The sequence below is a fragment of the Erythrolamprus reginae genome, chromosome 4 (genome assembly GCF_031021105.1).
Source record: "Erythrolamprus reginae isolate rEryReg1 chromosome 4, rEryReg1.hap1, whole genome shotgun sequence".
NCBI lineage: Eukaryota > Metazoa > Chordata > Lepidosauria > Squamata > Dipsadidae > Erythrolamprus > Erythrolamprus reginae.
In genome coordinates, this window is record NC_091953.1 from 80,311,227 (window position 1) to 80,333,518 (window position 22,292).

General features: G+C 41.4%; 1 protein-coding gene across 6 annotated transcripts in view; it reads right to left on the reverse strand.

The window, feature by feature from the left end:
- The window catches only part of CNKSR2 (connector enhancer of kinase suppressor of Ras 2), a 326,584-nt gene that overhangs the window by 235,939 nt on the left and 68,353 nt on the right, over positions 1 to 22,292 (reverse strand). For all 6 annotated transcript variants that reach the window (XM_070750725.1, XM_070750722.1, XM_070750728.1 and 3 more), the window contains exons 3-5: positions 14,560 to 14,762; positions 11,682 to 11,769; positions 834 to 875 (exon numbers count right to left, since the gene is read on the reverse strand). In XM_070750725.1, coding sequence (XP_070606826.1) covers positions 834 to 875; positions 11,682 to 11,769; positions 14,560 to 14,762 — 333 coding nt within the window. The remainder of the gene's footprint in view (positions 1 to 833; positions 876 to 11,681; positions 11,770 to 14,559; positions 14,763 to 22,292) is intronic.

A 22,292-nucleotide genomic window follows, 5' to 3' on the forward strand; every position in this document is an offset into this window, starting at 1 on the left:
CCAATACCAAAGGGGTATGATGGTCCTTCAAGTAACCTGGACCCATGCCATGAAGGGCTTTAAAGGTGATCACCAACATCTTGAATTGCACCCAGAAGCCAACTGGCAACCAATGCAGCTCACAGAGCAGTAGTATTACAAGGGCCATTCTTGCCCCGCCCACACAACTACCTCTCTGCGCACTCCGCACCAGATGTAGCTTCTGAATGCTCTTCAAGGGTAGCCACATGTAAAGTACATTACAATAATCAGCCATGAGATGACTAGGAACTGAATGACTGAGTGCATATCAGTTAAATTAATCTCCAAATGCCCTAAGTAGGTACAATGGTAAAATAAAAAACTGATATAGGACACGGTTTTCTGTAAAGTGAAGAAATGTATGGTGGAAGTGAAGAAATGTATGGTGAACTACTGTTCTTGATAAAAAAAACAAAAACAAAAGGTAGTTAAGATAAAAAGGATCCCATTCTTCTTAGGAATAGTAAAATAATACATTCTCTTGGCTTTAGAACATCATTCACTTTTGATATAGTGCTGGCATAGCCTTGGTGGTTTCAAGTGGAAAGATTAGCAAGGAAGAATGGCTAGTGGTGTGTACCTTGTTCCCTTAAGTGCAAGATACATGGAAATCTATATGATTTTAGATAATGGTTCAGTATGTAAGGCAGAATTAAGCAAACTGTATTCTTAGTAAAAACAACTGTGTAGAATAAAGCCTAGAATGTAAGTAGACTGCATAGATGAACCAAAAGCATTTGACTATATAAGGATTAACATTTAGTTAATGAGTTCACTATTAATATCTATGATGATCAATAAATGCTGCTTACCACATGCAGAATTTTGTTCTCAGTTTCATGTACTGTGCAGTCCTAGAAAGATAAGATGAACTGAAATTACTTGAATTAAATGAAATATTTAGAGGAAAGTAGTTACTTTTTAATACAGTACTTCAATAATATGAGAGAAAGAGAAAAAGAAAGAAAGAAAGAAAGAAAGAAAGAAAGAGGGAGGGGCGGAGGGAAGGAAGGAAGGAAGGAAGGAAGTCATCATTTGGAGATAAGAAATATCAGTTCCATCATTTCATAGCCATAATTCTGAAATTATCCTGCCCCATAATCATAGTTCATCATCTACAACTCCTCACATATTTAGTTCGTTTACTAAATAAAGGATAGTGTGTGTGTGTGTGTGTGTGTGTGTGTGTGTGTGTGTGTGTGCAATAAAATAAATGAGAAATATGCACTAAGGTAGTATAATATATGAATTAAATTAATATGTGTTGTGATTCCGTCCGAGGCCCCTCAGGGAACGGCTGATCTTCTGTCGGTTTCCTGCTCAGAGGGGGAGGATGAGGAACAGGAGGTGCAGGCAGACGAAGAGGAGGAATCTCAGGCTGAGGAAGAGGGGGAACAGCCAGAGGCCCCCGAGAGGGAGCTCTCCCCAGCAAGCAGCCTGGATTCCTTAGAGGAAAATGCACAAGCAATAATCGATCTGCGACAGAGAAGAGCAACACAAAGGGACCAATTAGCTAGGTACTTTCAGCACTAAAGAGGCAACAGCTGGGTTTGGGTGTGGTGCTCTCTGGAAAGGCTAAAAGGCAGACCCACCCTTCCTGGCTTGTGGAGTATTATCTTTGGGAGTCCTGGGACCTGGCTGTGCTCTTTGGCGTCTTGGAATTCTGGTTTGTGACTTTGAATACTGAAACCTTGGGGGGAAAAGGTGGGGGGTCTTATTCTCTACAATGGTGGGTGTGCCAGCAAGAAGGCTGCTGTATTGTCTGGACATCAGGACTCTGCTGTAAAGTCTCATAACCTGCCTGTGGGGAAGAACAGGTTTTTCTCTGTGTTTATTTTTCAAGCTATAAAGTACTTTTGCTTTTACCAGCGTGTCTGGCTGTTTTTTCCAGTTGGTATTGAGGTCTGGGGGCACCCAGACAGAACAAATATATGAACTAATTACATACAAAATGAACACATGCATTACAAAGCTATTTTTAATGAAATGTCTTTTCAGAATGAATTTGTTCCGAATCTGAAACAATTTGGGTCCTGGAAATTCTTAGACTACTACAAAGCATTTTGTCCTAATGAATGTTGGTAAAAATAGTGGAATTAAGTCAATTGCATAAGTTCTATTTAGAATGATTATTTCCTTAACTTCTAAGGTGCATAAACATTGAGCTAATACCAAGAATTTCAATGGAAGAGTACATAGGACTAAAGGCCCTATAATTTGTTGATTTCTATTCATCCAACTTTGAAAGTAGCTTAATATTTTTTCAGACTGATAAAAATAGCCCCTTAACTCTTCTTTCAAAAGTATCAAGATAATTCATTAATCTAACATTACTTCAATCTAACATCATTAAAATATATAGTTATAGCTTTTGAAATTTTGAAATATTTCAGTCAAAATCATGGAATATTCTTAATACTTTAGCTTACAATTAAAATATCTTTCTGCTCTCTCCCTCTCTCTGCCCATCTCTCCCCTACAGACATAAATATCTGTTGCTAAAAGTTTCCATGAATAAGGTGAATGCATTTATAGGGAGAAAAAATAAGCCAACTGTGTGTCATCCACATTCAAGATAAACTGCTCCCACACATCATGATTTTCATCACAAATGAGAAACAATGGGATTCTTAACTAGAACAGAATTAATCTACTCATACTTACAGCATGTTTGCCTACCTTGAGAAATGTACAACATATAGTATAATGACTGCTATGTAAGACAAATAGGCAGAAGCCAAACAGAAGGTATCCATATACAGCAGTCAGAAAACATAACAGAGCAAAGCAGAGCAGAGCAGAATAGGAGCTGGAAGGGACCTTGGAAATACTCTAGTTCAGCCCCCTGCCCAAGCAGGAGAATCTATATCCCTGATGGCAAACCTATAACACATGTGCCAGAGGTGGCACACAGAGCCCTCTCTGTCAGCAAGCACGCTGTCGCCTCAGCCCAGCTCTATTATTATTATTATTATTATTATTATTATTATTATTATTATTATTATTATTATTAATGTTATTATGTCAATACAACACAGCAAACGAGATCACTATGCTGGATTTCGTATTTCATCACCAGTCGGGCGCTTTCCAAGCACCTAGGACTGCGTGATGTAGCGGCGAATTATGTTCGCCGATCCCAGTAAAGGAGCCTTTTGCAATTGACAGATGGAGATTTTGTCAATTCCGATGATTTTCAAATGTCCCCTGAAATCCTTTGGCACTGCGCCCAGCGTGCCAAGTACCACTGGGACCACTTTCACTGGCTTATGCCAGAGTCGTTGCAGCTCGATTTTTAGATCTTCGTATTTCACTAATTTCTCCAGCTGCTTCTCCTCAATTCTGCTGTCCCCTGGGATTGCGATGTCGATGATCTATATTTTCTTTTTCTCCACAATCACAATGTCTAGTGTGTTATGCTTCAGAATTTGGTCAGTCTGAAGTCGGAAGTCCCACAGTAGTTTTGCTTGCTCATTTTCGACCACTTTTTCAGGCTTATGATCCCACCAGTTCTTTGCCACAGGTAAATGGTAGTTCCGGCACAATTTCCAGTGGATCATCTGTGCCACAGCATCATGTCTATGCTTGTAGTCAGTCTGTGTGATCTTTTTGCAGCAGCTGAGTATGTGATCGATTGTTTCATCTGTTTCTTTACAAAGTCTGCACTTTGGATTGTCTGTTGATTTTTCAATTCTGGCTTTGACAGCATTTGTTCTAATGGCCTGCTCTTGTGCTGCCAGTATTAGTCCTTCTGTCTCCTTTTTGAGTGTTCCACTTTTAAGCCATGACCAGGTCTTTTCTTTATCCACTTTGCCTTCAATCTTCTCCAAGAACTGGCCATGCAATGCTTTGTTCCGCCAACTGTCCCTACGACATTGAGTTACAGTTTTTCTGTACTGGTCCTTAGTTTGCTTCACCTTGAGAAGCTTCCTATTATTGACCTCCATCAACGCTGACTCTTTGCTCTCCTTCACATAGTCAGCTAATGCATGCTTCTCTTCTTCCACTGCCTGCTTCTCTTGCAAAAGTCCTCTGCTGCCTATTTTCCTTGGTAAATACAGCCTGTCAATGTAGTGCATGATGGATCGTCATTAATTTTCTGGTTTTCCTGTCCAGGTTGTCCAGCTCTGCTTGAGTCCAGTTCACTATGCCAGCTGTGTATCTAATAACAAGTATGGCCCAAGTATTTATAGCTTTGATAGTGTTGCCACCATTCAGTTTGATGATGATGATGATGATGATGATTATTATTATTATTATTATTATTTTATTTATTAAATTTGTATGCCGCCGCAGCAGTAATAGAAAACAATATACAATACAAATCTAATATTTAAAAACTAAAAAATCGTAATTTAAAAAACATGTACAGAACATACTATACATAAACTATATAGGCCTGGGGAAGCTATCTCAGTTCCCCCATGCCTGACGGCAGAGGTGGGTTTTAAGAAGTTTACGAAAGGCAAGGAGCGTGGGGGCAATCCTAATCTCTGGGGGGAGCTGGTTCCAGAAGGTTAGGGCCACCACAGAGAAGGCTCTTCCCCTGGGTCCCACCAGATGACATTGCTTAGTCAACAGGACCCAGAGAAGGCCAACTCTGTGGGATCTAACCGGTCACTGGGATTCGTGCGGTCCCAGAAGACGGTCCCAGAGATATTCTGGTCCAATGCCATGAATGGCTTTATAGGTCATAACCAACACTTTGAATTGTGACCGGAAACTAATCAGCAACCAATGCAGACTGCGGAGTGTTGGTGAAACATTGGCATACCTAGGGAAGCCCATGATTGCTCTCACATCTGCATTCTGCACGATCTGAAATTTCCAAACACTCTATTGCATTTCTTACCATCATTTGCAGGACTCAAAAAAATGTGTGAAACAGCATTCCACCTTCATGGCGGTGCATTTGCTGTTGCTGTCTCCATGGCCTGCCCTTTACACAGCACAGTGAAATTTAGTACACTTCACAATGGAGGAGATGGGGTTCCTTTTCCTCCAGGAGGTCATTATGATGCAGAGCTACAATTTGACCCTGCTTCAGCATGGGCTCATTGTCACCTCCTAGTTGCTTTTTCTGAAGAGCTGCTTGTGTTGGGATGCCCCATCTCCCCCCACAGTTGGGCTTTACTGCATTACTTCTGGGCTCGTCAGCCTCTGGAAGTCAGTTTCCCACCACCCAGTACCATTCCAGGGGTTCCTTCCCAGCATCCCCAGGAGGGAGGGAGGGAGAGAGAAATGGGGGGGAGAGAATTAAGGAAATTTCTCCTTAATTCCAGGTTGATTCTCTCTTTGATTAATTTCCAATCATAATTTCTTGTCCTGCCCTCTGGTGGTTTGGAGAATAATTTGACTCCCTCTTCTTTGTAGCAGCCCCTCAAATGCTGGAATACTGCTATCATGTGACTCCTAATTCTTCCTTTATTTAGAGTAGTCAGATCAAAAACCCACAGCAGTTCTTCATATGGTTTAGTCTCCAGGCCTTTGATCATCCTGTTTGCTCTTTTCTGAACTTTTTCCAAAGTCTCAAACATATTTTTGTAGCATGGTAACCAAAATTGGTTGCAGTATTCCAGATGTGGTCTTACTAGGATTTTGTAAAGTTGAAATAATACTTCACATGATCTTGATTCTATGTATCTGTTTATACAGCCCAAGACTGTGTTAGCTTTTTTGGCTGTTTATGGACATTGCTGGATCATATTCAAATGATCATCCTCTAGGACTCCCACAATTACTGTTTTTGAGCCAGATCTTGCCTAATCTGTACTTATACCTTGGATTTTTCCTGCCTAAATTTAAACCCTAGGTTTTCTCCACATTAAAATTCATTTTGTTGAATAGGGCTCATAGTTCAAGTTTGTCAAGATCTTTTTGGATCCTGTAGATCCTGTAGATAGTTAGGTAGCAAAGTTTGCTGACAACACTAAATTGTTCCAAATAGTGAAAAGTGAAACTGATTGTCGGGAGCTCCAGAAAGATCTCTTGAAATTGAGTGAGTGGGCAACAAAGTGGCAAATGCATTTTAACCTAAACAAGTGCAAATCTATGAATATTGGGGGAAATAACTCCAATTATATCTACCAACTGATGGGGACCAAGCTTTCCGAGACAACCCAAGGAAGAGATCGTGGGGTTTCGGTGGACAGTTCAATGAAGATGTCAAGACAAGCCGCCCGGCCATTCTCCTGGCCGAGCAGCTTGGAGAGGTGGCCGATGCAGCAGCTTGCCTGCCAAGGAGCCGCAGGAGTCCAGGGAGGAGACCGGTGAGGCTCTTCTGGAGCCTGGGCCAACTTTGGCCGAACACAGGCAGCAGGAGGGACGCAGAAAAGCGGGACCAAGGTCCAGAGAGGAGCAGCTGCGTGGGTGCTGTGGGCCATGGCTTTAGCACTTCCAAGGTGCTTCTGGGGGCAGGGAGGCTCGAGCAGAAAGGACGGCAAGCTCATCTCCTGACCAAGTAGCTCAGAGAGGTGGCCGATGTAGTGGATGGCCAGGTGCTGCATGCAGAGCTTATTGCACTAGCTGACGTTCTGCCGTTGCCTGCCGCCAACTGCACCCACTCACATGCCCCACCCTGGAGGATTTCCTCCCACTGGCTAGTGGCTCCTGGATGGGACTGACCAATGCCTTGCCTCGCAGGACCCAGTCCCAGGGCCATTGGCCGGCTCCAGCGGCAGCAGGGGCAGAGGCACCCCACGCCCACCGGTGTAGCACTGCACTCTCTGGGCCCACTTAGCATGGGGTGCTGTTGCTACTGGCTGGGGCAGTGAGATTTAGCTTCTGCACATGTGCAGAAGCCGAATTTTGGGTGCACGGCACATATACGTCCAGTGATGATGGAGATGCATGCGTAATTCCATTTCTGCCAGTGTAATGGTGTTTCATGCCATCCCGCCTGTTGCCCACCCCTGCATACCCCTATGGCAATGTGACTCCTTCCCTTTTATATTGATCCATATATAGTCTGGACAGGCTTTATCTTTGATCATGTGCATTTCTGTAGAAATGTAGCGATATCTCACACTGTTGTGCTTCGCTTGCTTCCAGTGAGATTAGTTATGGATTCAGAGGATGCAGAGGCAGGGGAGATGAGGTATAGGTATCCTGTGTTCCTGGCACCCAAGACTGACAGTGAAGGGGACATGGCATCAGAGGCGGAACAACAACCAGGGCCTTCTGCACTTCCTGGGATGAGTGACTCAGGAGAAGAGGAAGAGCCTCGATGCTAGAGTACATAGGCAGTGAGCAGGCGTGACTGACTCTGTAGGAGGTTTACTCATGAGTAGTACTGCTGACTAATGGACCATGTCCTCAGGGTATTTAAGAGTGAATTGAGCCATGCCTCATTGCAGAGGACAATGCCGTTAATTTCAATTGGCTCTCCCAATCAGGAACAAATCTCAACAAGGTGACCCTACTGAGAAAGTTCAGGCTGTATCCCACGTCTTGCATAAACTACTCTCACTTTAAAAATAGCCACCTGGTGCTTCCCCCTGGTGCCCAGGACCAGCAGGCAGCTCTTTTGAGAACTAGGGGAGGGGAGGCAGGCACACCAGCAGAGATGGGATTTGATTGCTCATTCTGCTGTGACCCCAAATGCCTTGGCTGTGCTTCATGGGTGCTCTGTCCACGAGGGAACTGAAGCGGTGACCCACCACCTTCCAATGGCCCTGCATCCCCAGGCAGAGGTCCATGCAGAAGGGCTTGTTTTGGTCCTAGGCTGGAGTGGCGAGGAAGCAATGGCAACAGCATGAAGGGAAACCGTGCAACCAGAGGTCTGGCCACAGCCTGCAAGAAGATCTTTGGCACCACCAGATAACAAGCCTGCCCACCCTAGTGCAAGCCCTGGAGGCAAGGGAGGAAAGGTAGAGGGCATCACCTGGGGGGCAAACAAGTGGGGGACCTGTGAAGGGGTTGCGAAAGAATGCACTCAGGATGCATCTGCTTCTCTAGAAAAAGCAGTGTATCTGCTGACAATTGGAGGAGGGCAAGTACCAAGGAGTAGCTCCTTGTATTGTGGACGCTGCAAATGAATGTGAGAAACCCAGTCAAAGTTTGGAGCACAGTTAGCATCTTCAGCCCAATGAGTTCTCTGTCAATTTACCAATTCCAGTTAATATCAGCATTCCAATTAGCATCCGAGAAATAAATCAGAGTCCAAAAACTTGGCCTTCTTCCAAGTTTCAATTTATTAACCAAACCATGTTGGTTACGAATTGTAGTCAACCCAATACTAAGGTTTCCTACAGTTCTCCACCCATATTAAAGTTCATCCCTCATCCCCATACCCAGAAGTTCATCACATGGATCACTCCAGTTCTCTCAACGCCCACAATCCTTCCAGCTGGTGCTGAACAAAGGATGACCTTGAATCTCTGGTAAGAATTTGTTGTGGCTAGTATTTTTCCCTTTCATGCAACCATCCCTCCCCAATTCTACCTGTTGCAGGCCAAAGTCTCTAACAAAAAACGTTAGCTTTGGCCTGACAGTTACTAAACCAACATCGCACATCCAGTCACTATCACCTCACCAATGAATCTCCCAAACCAATGACATTAGCTGACCCTTTAAATATAGCAATTAGACCTATGGAAAGCATGCCTTTCATTCCCCAGGCATTGCAAACCTCCCCCTTACTAAAAAAAAAAAACCAGAGTAAAAACTTCATGCAGTATTAAAAAGAAGAAAAGAAACGGGGGCTGCTGTGTATTGTTTAATGGACTGCTAAATTGGCAAAACAGATGGCTATGTTGGCCACGCCCACCCCTCCATATGAAAAGTGGCCATGTCCACCCAATTATATGACCACCTAACCACACACACACAGTCAGATGACCCCCTAACCACACACACACAGTTACATGACCACCTAGTCACACTCACCTAGCCACACCCACATAACCCATTGTTACATTATTTGAATCCCACCACTGCCCAGATCCTGAGAACATCATGCCCAGATCCTTAGCTTTCATGTGGCTGTTTCTTTCAACTCCAAGTTAGACACCTAATGTGGCCTGTGGGCAAAGGTGCACTGTCAAAACACTTTGCTTTCCAGAAGCTCCACATTGGTCCCTCCAGGCCTGTAAAAGAATTCCCGCATCCCCACCACCAACGTCAAGCCAGCCATGCCTACCCAGCCACACCCACCTAGTTGCAGTAAACTAGCTGTGACCATCCAGTCATGCCCACCTGGCTACTGTGAGCCTTACATGCAACTGGCCCTTTGAGGGCAACCAGAATGCTGATGAAAGGGAGTTTAATATCCTTGCTCTTGACTGTACCCATTATTCATTACATATAAGCTATAAAACAGTTTATGTTGCCAGAAAGATATTCTTACGACAAATAGTGATATGATACTTATAGCAATGTGGAAGTCGATAAAATTATGAGACATACTGATTTTCAAAAATATATACAGAATCTGTAAACACAGACTCCATTTTCTCCACCTGAAACATAAATAGGGGTGGATAGGATAGATTTGCCAGTAAAAAAAATAAAAAGGGAATTCCCTCACTTCTTATCACTGCAGCAACACAAAGAATATATGTTTTGGTTTTATAACCAAGAATAACAGTTGGTGTTTTGTCTTTGTAACATCGCCAACATTATCCAGCAAAACTAGAGTTTCAAATGGGCTTTGCAATTAGTTTCAGAAAAGAAGCTGGAAGCTGCCTGAAAACAAGAATTTGAAATTATTCTTTGTCTTGCTGTTTTTCACAAAAACACTACTTCCTTTACATAGAAACATAGAAGTCTGACGGCAGAAAAAGACCTCATGGTCCATCTAGTCTGCCCTTATACTATTTTCTGTATTTTATCTTAGGATGGATATATGTTTATCCCAGGCATGTTTAAATTCAGTTACTGTGGATTTATCTACCATGTCTGCTGGAAGTTTGTTCCAAGGATCTACTAGTCTTTTAGTAAAATAATATTTTCTCATGTTGCTTTTGATCTTTCCCCCAACTAACTTCAGATTGTGTCCCCTTGTTCTTGTGTTCACTTTCCTATTAAAAACACTTCCCTCCTGGACCTTATTTAACCCTTTAATATATTTAAATGTTTCGATCATATCCCCCCTTTTCCTTCTGTCCTCCAGACTATACAGATTGAGTTCATTAAGTCTTTCCTGATACGTTTTATGCTTAAGACCTTCCACCATTCTTGTAGCCCGTCTTTGGACCCGTTCAATTTTGTCAATATCTTTTTGTAGGTGAGGTCTCCAGAACTGAACACAGTATTCCAAATGGGGTCTCACCAGCATTCTATATAGCGGGATCATAATCTCCCTCTTCCTGCTTGTTATACCTCTAGCTATGCAGCCAAGCATCCTACTTGCTTTCCCTACCGCCTGACTGCACTGTTCACCCATTTTGAGACTGTCAGAAATCACTACCCCTAAATCCTTTTCTTCTGAAGTATTTGCTAACACAGAACTGCCAATACAATACTCAGATTGAGGATTCCTTTTCCCCAAGTGCATTATTTTACATTTGGAAACGTTAAACTGCAGTTTCCATTGCTTTGACCATTTATCTAGTAAAGCTAAATCATTTACCATATTACAGACGCCTCCAGGATTATCAACCCTATTGCACACTTTAGAGTCATTGGCAAATAGGCAAACCTTCCCTACCAAACCTTCCCCTATGTCACTCACAAACATATTAAAAAGAATAGGACCCAGAACAGACCCTTGTGGCACACCGCTTGTAACCTGACTCTGCTCAGAATACTCGCCATTAACAATAACTCTCTGATGTCTACACTTCAGCCAGCTGTAAATCCATTGAACTATCCAGGGATTAAGTCCAATCTTCACTAATTTATCTATCAGCTCTTTATGTGGAACTGTATCAAAGGCTTTGCTGAAGTCCAGGTAGGCAATATCCACGGCACCACCTTCATCCAACACCTTTGTGACATAGTCAAAGAAATCAATGGGATTAGTCTGACATGATTTGCCTTCAGTAAAGCCATGCTGATTTGGGTCCAATAAGTTATTGTTTTTTAGGTGCTGATTTATCCTCTTTTTGAGTAGAGTCTCCATCATTTTAACTACAACTGATGTCAAGCTAACTGGCCTGTAGTTTCCAGCTTCTTCTCTACTGCCCTTCTTGTGGATAGGCACAACACTGGTCATTCTCCAATCCTCAGGAACTTCTCCTGTTAACAAGGATTGGTTAAACAAATCAGTCAGGGGGGTAGCAATGACAGATCTGAGTTCTTTAAGAACTCTGGGGTGGATGCCATCTGGACCCATTGCCTTATTTATCTTTAATCGTTCAAGTTCTTTCATAATTATTAAGAAATATGGTCTAGTGTAAACTATTTTTCTCTTCTCCTAAATTAAAATATCCCTGCTTTGTCAATTTTGTGTCAAGTAAAATAAAAAAAGTGTGTAAGACAGTTCAAATGTATAATATTTTAAGCTGAAAATGCTTTATTGCACACCTGAGATAGCTATTTGATATTAACTTTATATCTAAATGCAGTGATAAAATTTACTTTAAATTATCATAAGAAATTTGCCACACAGTTTAGTAGATTAGTAAATAGAAATATTTTTAACGCTAAGGAAATTATGTGTGCAAAATCTTTACCCAGAATACTTTTTAAATAGTAACATGTATTATGTAGTTTCACACCTGTTGTACAATTGTTGTTAATTCAAGGCAGAGTTGTATGACATTGTTCCTTGTGACAGAATAATCTGTTACAGCAGCAAAAGGTGATCTGGAAAAATAAAATATAGTAAATATAAATCTTTTTAATAGTGATCTGCTATAATGCTAACTATACAATATTTTTTAATAATATTGAATATTAAACCTTGTCATCTGTTCATTAAGCTGGAGCTGTGATCCCAGAAAGATGCACATGTAGCAACCCCATCCAAAATCAATGAAGGAGATCTATGTTGTGCTTGCATTATGAAAAATGCATTAACTATAACTAGATTGATTCTCTAAGAATTAACTATTTTAAGCAGGGGAAAGAAAACAAAAACCACACATTTTTATTGTTTTCTCATTTTTTAAAATTGATTTTCTGTAAACTCAAAACAGCACTGCAATAAACAGCATAAGACAGATCATGGGGAATATAATCTTGCATCAGATATTTTAGATTGCTTTTTACAAAAAACTTTAGTGTTTGCTTAAGAATAATAAAGTGTCTTTTAAAATAATTATTTTATAATACTATTCTCCTATATAGCGAATTTAAATTTAAATTTAAATGAAAATCTCCAGACTACAAAGCTAACTTTTCAGTTATTGCATTATTTATATAATGAATATAAAATATTGCTAAAATTATTTGACATTCATCTATCTTCAATATTAATTATCTGAAATGCTAGGACCACATATACTCCAAGTGCTTATATTCTATAATATCTGTTCATGTTAAATCACAGAGAAGTGAATGTTCTAGGAGTTGTTGTTGGCTTTTTTTTTGTATGTCTTGTTAAGCACTCACAACTTTTTTTCAGTTGCATATTTAAATTGCATTAATTTTCTTTATGTTTTGTATTTTCTTCATTCCATTATTATTATTTTCTTGAAATACTCTGAAGCGATTTGCCATTCACTTCTGCTGTGTTTGATTTTGGAATTAGTGCCCAGGCCAATAGGATTGGCCTCTCTCATGCTCTCATCACCAAGGACATTTCCATTAAAGCATCAAAGATCAGGGTGTTTTCAGTGGCAATAATGGTTATAAATGCTGGAGAGAAATCAGGCAGATGCACTGAGATGCATCTGAAAACAGGGCATATGCTGCATGATCCAATCAATCATTTTCCTGGCTGGCTGATCCCTTGATCATATAGTAGAAGCTGACACACATATACAGTATACACATGTGATATAAAGAGATAAGCAATGATTTTGTTGGGGTAGGTTAAATATTAAAAGTAGTAATAGGTAGATGGACCAAATCAAAAATACATTTAACGACCTGGTTCAGCAACTATTCAAACTTCTGACAGCACTTAAAAAGTGGTACTTACAACTGCGTCAAATGTTCAGCCATTATAGCATACCCACAGAATCATGTGATTATGATCCAGGCCCTTAGCAACTATCTTGGGCATGCCACAGTCACATGATCACAATTTATTACCTTTCCCGATAAGCAAAGTCAATAGGAAGTTGGAACTTGTGTCATGTGAGATTCTTCCTTAATGACCCACGTAATCATTACTTAACAATGGTAACCAGGGAATGGCAATTATGCCATCAATAAGCAGTTTAGTCACACAACATTAAGTTTTATGATTTCATCACTTAGCTATGGAAATGCTTGAATTCAATTGCCACTGTTAAGCAAGGATTACTTATAAAGTCACTGAAGAAACTTGGCTATTTTTAGAAACATGTTGCGATGGCATCACAAGTCAAATTCACCTTGATGACACTTAAGTAGTATTTTCGTGTTTCTGTCATGTAATATAGAATTGTGGGAATAATGTTATTTATCTCAATAGTTACTTTTTCTACAATCACTACCAACTATAAATTTGTGATAAGTTCTAAATTGTTTTGACTCTTGAAAAAGTGCATGAAACTGGATCTTAAATTAATTAGCTATGATTAATAAACAGAATAAAAACGTTCTTATTTGAAAGTACCAGTGGGTGTTATTTCATGCTGTACAATTTCATTTCCAAAAATGTTGGGTAAGCTTGGGTACACTACTATTTCAACAGAAATGTTGCTTATATAAAACATAGTCAAAAGGTCTTGACTATATTTGCTACACCACATCCTTATCTACCCCAACTGCCCTGAAACTGAAGCTGTGAAGGACTGTTTCTTCAACCAAAAAAAGGTGATGGAATCCTTAGCTTTAAACAGAGATGTCCAATCTTGGCAACTTTGAGACCTGTGAACTTCAACTCCCAGAATTCCCCAGCCTGTCTGAAATTCTGAAAGTTGATGTCTACAAGTCTTAAAGTTGTCATAGTTGTACACTCCTGACCCAAGGGCTAGTTACTCTTACTTCCATACCGGAGTGCTGCATGCACATCGTGGCATTTTGCGTCCCCTCATGCGATTTTGCTTTTGCACATGCGCAGAAGCAAAATATTTCCAAAAACTAGTAAAAAATGGCGCTGCACACAGACCGGCAAAAACAGCACCAGAGTTGTCATGTGCAAATTGCTCAATCGGCAGGTTACTACCTGACTACTGCACCAGTAGGAACCCATCTCTGTGCTGAGCTAAAGGAATGGCAGCCCATTAATAAAGCGGCATTTGGTTCTGCCACCAGTAATCAATCTGCCTCTATGCAGCATTGAAAAGCAGTTGCAAAATGGGACTAGTTTTGGTGTTAAATCTTCAGTATACAACTATATTTAACTATATTTAAGCTTAAATTATATGTTGTGCTCTGTATAAATTTTACTGATGTTTCAAATAAAGCAGATGTAATTAATACTTTAATACAATTTATAATACATTGCATTTATTTATAAGAACAAAAAGATAGTCATCATTGGAACAACTGAAATGGTTTTACCTGTCCAGCCATGCTAGGAGACTTTTTGCTGCTCCAATCAAATCCACCACTGAGGTAAGGAAATCATTTGGTAATTTTCTGCTACTCCTACCATCATAATGACCACTCCTCCTTCTTCCTGTGATAAAGTTCTGAAGGTTTTTGGCAGATGCATTTAGCTTGTGAGAAAGTGTTTTTAGGTTCTCAGTTTCTAATCCATAATTCTGCATTTTAGAAAAGGGAACAAAAAGTTTATTCTTATAAATAACATTTTAATGCTTAGCCCATGAATGCATGAATTATTATTTCTTGCATAATTTTATTTCTGTGTTAGTAGAAATTAAAAATCTACCAACTATAAATTTGAAATGTGAGTATTATATAGTTAGTTCCATAATAAAATAGTACTTTTTTAGTTAAAAGAAACAAATATTTATGAAAACAGTTTGAGGCTTTATTTGAAAAATACATAAGAAATATTCAATTCACAATTTAGGAATTATATACTGTATGGCTGTATAAGTTTAAGTATTGTTCTGAATCTTTAATACACTACCGTACAGGATATTTTCAATAGCATTCTTATTTTTTGAAAATTAATGTACAATCTGCCTTTTTGGACCAGAAATCCCCACCATTCCTTAACATATTTGCTTCTTTTTATAAAACTTATATTTCCTAGAAAACTTTCTCCTTAATCATTCTAGGACACATTTGCAATAAAATCTTTAAAATTATGTGCTGACCAATTGGCCCCCATCTTCACCCAAATCTTCAACAAATCACTAGACAGGTGTTATGTTCCTCCCTGCTTCAAATGCTCTACTATCATCCCAGTGCCCAAGAAACCTCCATCAAGGAACTGAATGACTACTGATCAGTTGGTCTAACATCTGTACTAATGAAAACCTTTGAGGATCATTAATGAACCTCAACACAAATCAGAAATAAACTCTTTAATATGGGAAATAATATCCCAAATACACCATTGAAACAGACATCGTAACCAACTGTGATACCAAAAAATGGCTAGACACTCTCATTCCAATTCTCCCCCTCTTCCCTTTACTTCTTTATCCTTTCTATTATCCCTTTTCTCATTCTCTCCTTTTCTATCGCCTACTCTATTTTTCTTCTCTCCTTCCTTTCCTTTTTTCTTTTCTTTTTTTCTCTTTTTTCTCTTTCTTTAATAATATAATAATAAGAGACGTATAGAGAAGCGATGGAGGAAGAGTAAGCCCGAATCCGATTGAACACTTGTAAGAGCTCATATTAAGACTTACAAAGTGGCGCTCAAGGGGGCAAGATGCTCGTATCATGTGACCTTGATTGCATCAGCGGAATCTCGCCTGGCCACTCTGTTTAGAGTGACCCACTCCCTTCTTAACAAGGGGGGAGTTGGGGAGCCCTTGCAGAGTAGTGCCAAGAATTTTAACAAATTTTCCGCTGATAAAGTCACTCGGATCCGAGCGGACCTCGACTCTGATTGCATAACAGAGTCGACTGACAACAAGTCAGTCAAGGTGACTGGGGCCCATACTTGTCCATCTGTCTGGGAAGAGTTTGATCTGGTGACACCTGATGAAGTGGACAAGGCCATTGGAGCTGTGAGTTCTGCCACATGTTTACTGGATCCGTGTCCCTCCTGGCTGGTTTCGGCCAGCAGGGAGGTGACACGGAGCTGGGTCCAGGAGATTGTCAATGCTTCTTTGGGGAGGGGGTCCTTTCCGGATCCCTACAAGGAGGCACTTGTGCACCCCCTCCTCAAGAAGCCTTCCCTGGACCCAGTCATTCTTAACAACTACCGTCCAGTCTCCAACCTTCCCTTTATGGGGAAGGTTGTTGAGAAGGTGGTGGCGCTCCAGCTCCAGCGGTCCTTGGAGGAAGCCGATTATCTAGGCCCTCAACAGTCAGGATTCAGGCCTGTACAGCACAGAAACTGCTTTAGTCGTGTTGGTGGATGATCTCTGGCGGGCCCGGGACAGGGGCTTGTCCTCTGTCCTGGCGCTTTTTGACCTCTCAGCGGGTTTTGTCTCCCAAGGACAATTCCATCTGTCTATCCATATCCCTGGGGGGGATTATTGACCCCCTCAGAGAGGGTCCACAACTTGGGCATCCTCCTCGATCCACAGCTTACAGTAGAGAACCATCTTTCAGCTGTGGCGAGGGGGGCGTTTGCCCAGGTTCACCTGGTGCACCAGTTGTGGCCCTACCTGGACCAGGAGTCACTGCTCACAGTCACTCATGCCCTCATCACCTTGAGGTTCGACTCATGTAATGCTCTCTACATGGGGCTACCTTTGAAAAGTGTTTGGAAACTTCAGATCGTGCAGAATGCAGCTACGAGAGCAATCATGGGCTTCCCTAGGTATGCCCATGTTACACCAACACTCCGCAATCTGCATTGGTTGCCTATCAGTTTCCAGTCACAATTCAAAGTGTTGGTTATGACCTATAAAGCCCTTCATGGCATCGGACCAGAATATCTCCAGGACTGCCTTCTGCCGCACGAATCCCAGCGACCAGTTAGGTCTCACAGAGTTGGCCTTCTCCAGGTCCCATCGACTAAACAATGTCGTCTGGCGGGACCCAGGAGAAGAGCCTTCTCTGTGGCAGTCCCAATCCTCTGGAACCAGCTCCCCCTGGAGAGTAGGATTGCCCCCACCCTCCTTGCCTTTCGTAAGCTTCTTAAAACCCACCTCTGCTGTCAGGCATGGATGAATTGAGACATCTACCCCAGGCCTATATAGTTTATGCATGGTATGTTTGTGTGTATGTCTTGCTTTTTAATTAAGGGTTTTTTAGACATTTTAAATATTAGATTTGTTGTACATTGTTTTTATTATTGCTGTGAGCCACCCTGAGTCTATGGAGAGGGGCGGCATACAAATCTAATAAATAAATAAATAAATATTACTATGATGTTGTTGTAGTTAGCTCTGGCCCAGCTCCTGCCCCAAGGAATGTGCAGGTGGATGTGGGGGAAACATCCACATGCCTCAGGCCTGTTTTGCTCCCGATGGAATCTGCCGACGAAGCCTCCTCTGACCAAGGAAGCGTGGGTGACAGGGAAGAGGGGAGTTTGGCAGACAGCCCAAGAGGAGATCAATCATCTGTATCATCCCTGGATTCTGAACAAGAATTAATGACACATCCACGCATGCGTAAAGTGATGCATAGGAGACAACAACTGAAGGATTATTAGAGGAGAAAATGAGGCCACCTGTGGTTGGGTGCGGCTGCTGAAATTAGTGCTACAGAAAAAAGTGCAGCTTGGTGTTTTAGCCTCATGGCAGTTTATCTGATTCATTGTTTTGTCAAGATCGTGGTTTTTGTGCTGTTCAAGATTGTGTGTGGACTCTCTGGACTTTAGAATTGGACTCAATTTCCCAGTTATTGGATTGCATTTAACCTGTGCCTTGTGTGTACCAGAAAATCCCTTTGACATTTAAAAAGGGAGCAGTTTCTGTTTTTCTGTTTATAAAAACTTTTGGGGTTTCCTTTTATCGTGTGGTGTGTGTCTTCCTGGACTAATTACCCTGTAATTACGGGCGGTTGAAACACGCCGGCAGAACAGATGTTATGTGATATGAACGTTAATCACTATGTACTATTGATTCCTCTTTGTCTTATTCTTAATAAAACTCAATAAAGATTTTTTTTTAAGAAAACCTTTGAAAGTCTAGTGTTGTCCCACTTGAAAACCATCACAGATCCACTGTTAGACCCCCTGCAATTTGCGAACCGGAATTTGCATACTGAGCAAATAGATTGACAGATGATGCTGTTAATATGGTTCTGTGTTACATCCTACAACATATTGAATCTCCAAAGACCTACGCTAGGGTCCTTTTTGTATACTTTAGTTCAGCATTCAACACCATCATACCGGACATTCTTTTAACTAAACTAAACCAGCTAGCAGTACCTAAACACACTTGTAAGTGGGTCACAAGCTTCCTAACAGGTGAAGCTAGGCAAAATCACATCAGATACCTGTACAATTAGCACAAGCCCCCCCCCAAAAGGCAGACATATAATAATGATTGCTTTCATTCGTGATAACAATGAAACCACATACAGACGGTAGGTTGAACTCGTGATGCGACCGGAACAATCTAGAACTGAACACACTCAAAACCGTAGAAATGGTGATAGACTTTAGGAAAAACTCTCCCATCCGACCACCTCTCACAATACTAGACAACACAGTATCAACAGTAGAGACCTTCAAATTTCTAGGTTCTATCATATCTCAAGACCTAAAATGGTCACCTAACATCAAAAATGTCATCAAAAAAGCCCAACAAAGAATGTTCTTTCTGCGCCAGCTCAGGAAGCTCAAACTGCCCAAGGAACTGCTGATACAGTTCTATAGAGGAATCACTCAGTCTGCCATGTGCACCTCTATAACTGTCTCGTTTGATTCTGCAACCCATCAAGACTAACACAGACTTCAGAGGATAACCAGAACTGCACAAAAAAACAATTGCTGCCAATCTGCCTTCCATTGAGGACCTATATACTGAGTCAAAAAGAGGGCAGTGAAAATATTTACTGACCTCTCGCATCCCAGACATAAACTGCTTCAATTCCTACCCTCAAAACGTCACTACAGAGCACTGCGCACCAAGACAAATAATTCCCTCAACACTGTCAAACTATTTACTAAGTCTGCACTACTACTACTAGTAGTTTTTTCTCATCATTCCTATCACCCATTTCCTCCAACTTATGACTGTATGACTGTATTATTATTATTATTATTATTATTATTATTATTATTATTTTTTATTATTTGGATTTGTATGCCGCCCCTCTCCGAAGACTCGGGGCGGCTCACAACAAGTGCAACAAATCATAAATAATCCAATTAATTAAAATATTTAAAGATTTTAAAAAACCCATATACTAACAGACACACACACAAGCATACCATGTATAAATTAAACACTTGTAACTTGTTGCTTGTATCCTTAATATTTTTATTAATATTGATTGTTTCCTCATTGCTTATTTGACCCCTATGACAATCATTAAGTGCTTTACCTCATGATTCTTGACAAATGTATCTTTTTCTTTTACGTATACTGAAAGCATATGCATCAAAGACAAATTCCTTGTGTGTGCAATCATACTTGGCCAATAAAGAATTCTATTCTATGTCTAATGATGTATAATATCTTTCTATAGAATAGAAAATTCATAAAAATCAAGTAAAACTTGCATGAGATCAGTCTTATCTTCAGGCAACAGAAAAATCTGTTGCCAAAATGTCCATGCAGCACAAACCACTTTGTCAAGATTGAACCACTTTGTTTCTTTCAAACCTTAATGCTTTTCAACTTGTCAATGAACTAGGGGAAGGGGAGATACTGAGAATGTATATGGAGATTGTGAGAGATTGGCAACCATCAAGGTCACCACTACCGTTGCTGGAGAAAGAACAGTTATGGGACTGTTCCCATAACAAAGAGAAATTTTATAATTAGACAATATGATAACCCAGGGGTAGGGAGAAGAGGAAGCTATTGTCTAACTAGGTAAGCATTTGAGAGGGAAAATGAGAACTGGTTTTGTTTCTTCAATACCAAAATGGTGTATCCAATAAAGTTTTACTTTTGGGAATTCAAAGCTCCTGAGAGTGTTTCTTTATTTTGAGTTCACTAGTCAGACAGTTGATATTTAACCAGCTCTACCTAAATTAACGCAGCCTACTTATATGCCTCTGAGAGAGCAGTAACCTAACAATGTCTGGATCGCAGCAAAAAATTGATGCTGCAGCAAAACCTGAATTGCTTCCTCCTCAAGAGGCACCAGAAGCCACCCAAACTAACTCAGAGACGCAGATGGTGGTGGCCTGACCCAAGATGGGGGTGGAGAAATTAGAGCAGCCATCGATGTGTGGGGAAGGAGTCATGGCCTTATCCATTTGCTTTGACATGAAGACACAATGGCTGAGCAGAGTGGGGAAGGCACCTAAATTAGAGTTCCCCTTAGTCCTGCCTGGAATGGTCATAACTCGAGGTAGCAAATGAAAGGCTTGGAGGGTTGCAGACTGGGAAGAACCAGGGGATGGAAATTCCTGCAGCATGGTGTAACACTTCTGTGGAGCAGCTGCACAAAAGCTTAGTCAGAATGGAGATGCAAGGAAAAGTGTCAATAAAATCCTCTGTCCCGGGAGCAGGGCTTGGATGGACCAAGCTTCAGCAACCCTATCTCCACCCTAATGGGTGAGACTGAGGAGTATAGCCCAAGGAACTGGGATTCTCCCAGGGAGGTTGCCATCTCTCCCATGATTGTGGGAAAAGCTTAGGAGCTCAGACTCAAGCAGTTCCATATTCAGTGGGATTTTCACTGGGCTGTGTGCTGGGAGCTCCTGCCTCTGAAAGCCATGTTTGACGGGTGACCAGAGAAGCTAGCCGATTTCCTGAATCAGATGTAGAACTATTTTGAGTGATATGGAGCAATACACCCGGATGAAGTTGACTTTATAAATGGCATCTCTTTGAATCTAGAAGAACTGGCAGATTGGGTGATGTACCTCCATAATGAAGGGGCGCCAGGACTGGGGAATGTTGATGCCCTCCTGAAAGAGCACCAAGACAGGCTTGGAGACCCTGTGCAAGCCTGCTGGGTGGAAACCAGAATCTGCACTATAAGACAGGGCAGTAGGTCAGTAACCTAATGTATCCAGGAGTTCTGAAGCCTGGTTGGAAGCTGAGACAGTGGCCAGAACACTTGCTGGTCTACCAAAACTGTCTGACCTGAGGTATTCCAGATTATCTCAGGGCCTGGTACCAACTGCCAAACATAGTGAAACTATACCAGTTGGAATACTGGCTGTATGTGGTGCATGAGGGTCACCCCAATGAGGCCAAGCGAGGTGCCTGCCAGCATGCAAGGGACAAACAATCCCTCCCTTTAATCCAAAGGAGAGCCAGATGACCTTGCGGCATGGTACCAACTGGAAAACACAATGAAACTAGACCTGTTGGAGTACTGGCAGTATGTGGTGCATGACCCCGATGAGGCCAAGAGAGATGCCTGCCAGCATCCAAGGCACCAACAGCCCTTCCCTCTAACCCAGTGGTTCTTAACTGGGGTTCTATCGAACCCTAGGGGTTCGGTGAGTTAGTCTCAGGGGTTCGGCAGAGCCTCCGCCACGGAGGTCAAGACACACCCAACTCATTATGTACATTTGTGATGACACGCCCCGCTTGGCCATCACTTACTGCAGATGATCACGTTACATTAATTGGGCAGTATCCAATTATTGCTAAGAAAGCCCTGGAATTTTTTATACCATTTGTTACAACATATCTCTGCGAACAATCTTTTTCAAGGATGCTGGACATAAAAACAAAGAAAAGGAACAGACTTTGCTGTGAAAATGACATGGGAGTAGCACCTGCCAAGGTGAAGCCACGCATATCTGAACTAGTATCTCAAAAACAAAAACAACAGCACCCTGTCACTGATTTGCAGGTATGTAATTTGTTGTGAGTTCATGCGCTGTGTTGGTTTTGTTCTTTGATCAAGGTGATGTTCATGCACGGTTCATTTTGTGTACCTGTTAAAAAACCTATACCTATGTCTTGAATTTGAAAAAAAATCATATTTGATTTATCACTAAAGAAGGGTTCAGTGAATGTGCATATGAAACTGGTGGGTTCAGTACCTCAAACAAGGTTAAGAACCACTGCTCTAACCCAAAGGAGAGCCCATGACACCTTTCCCAGAGCCTGCTTCTG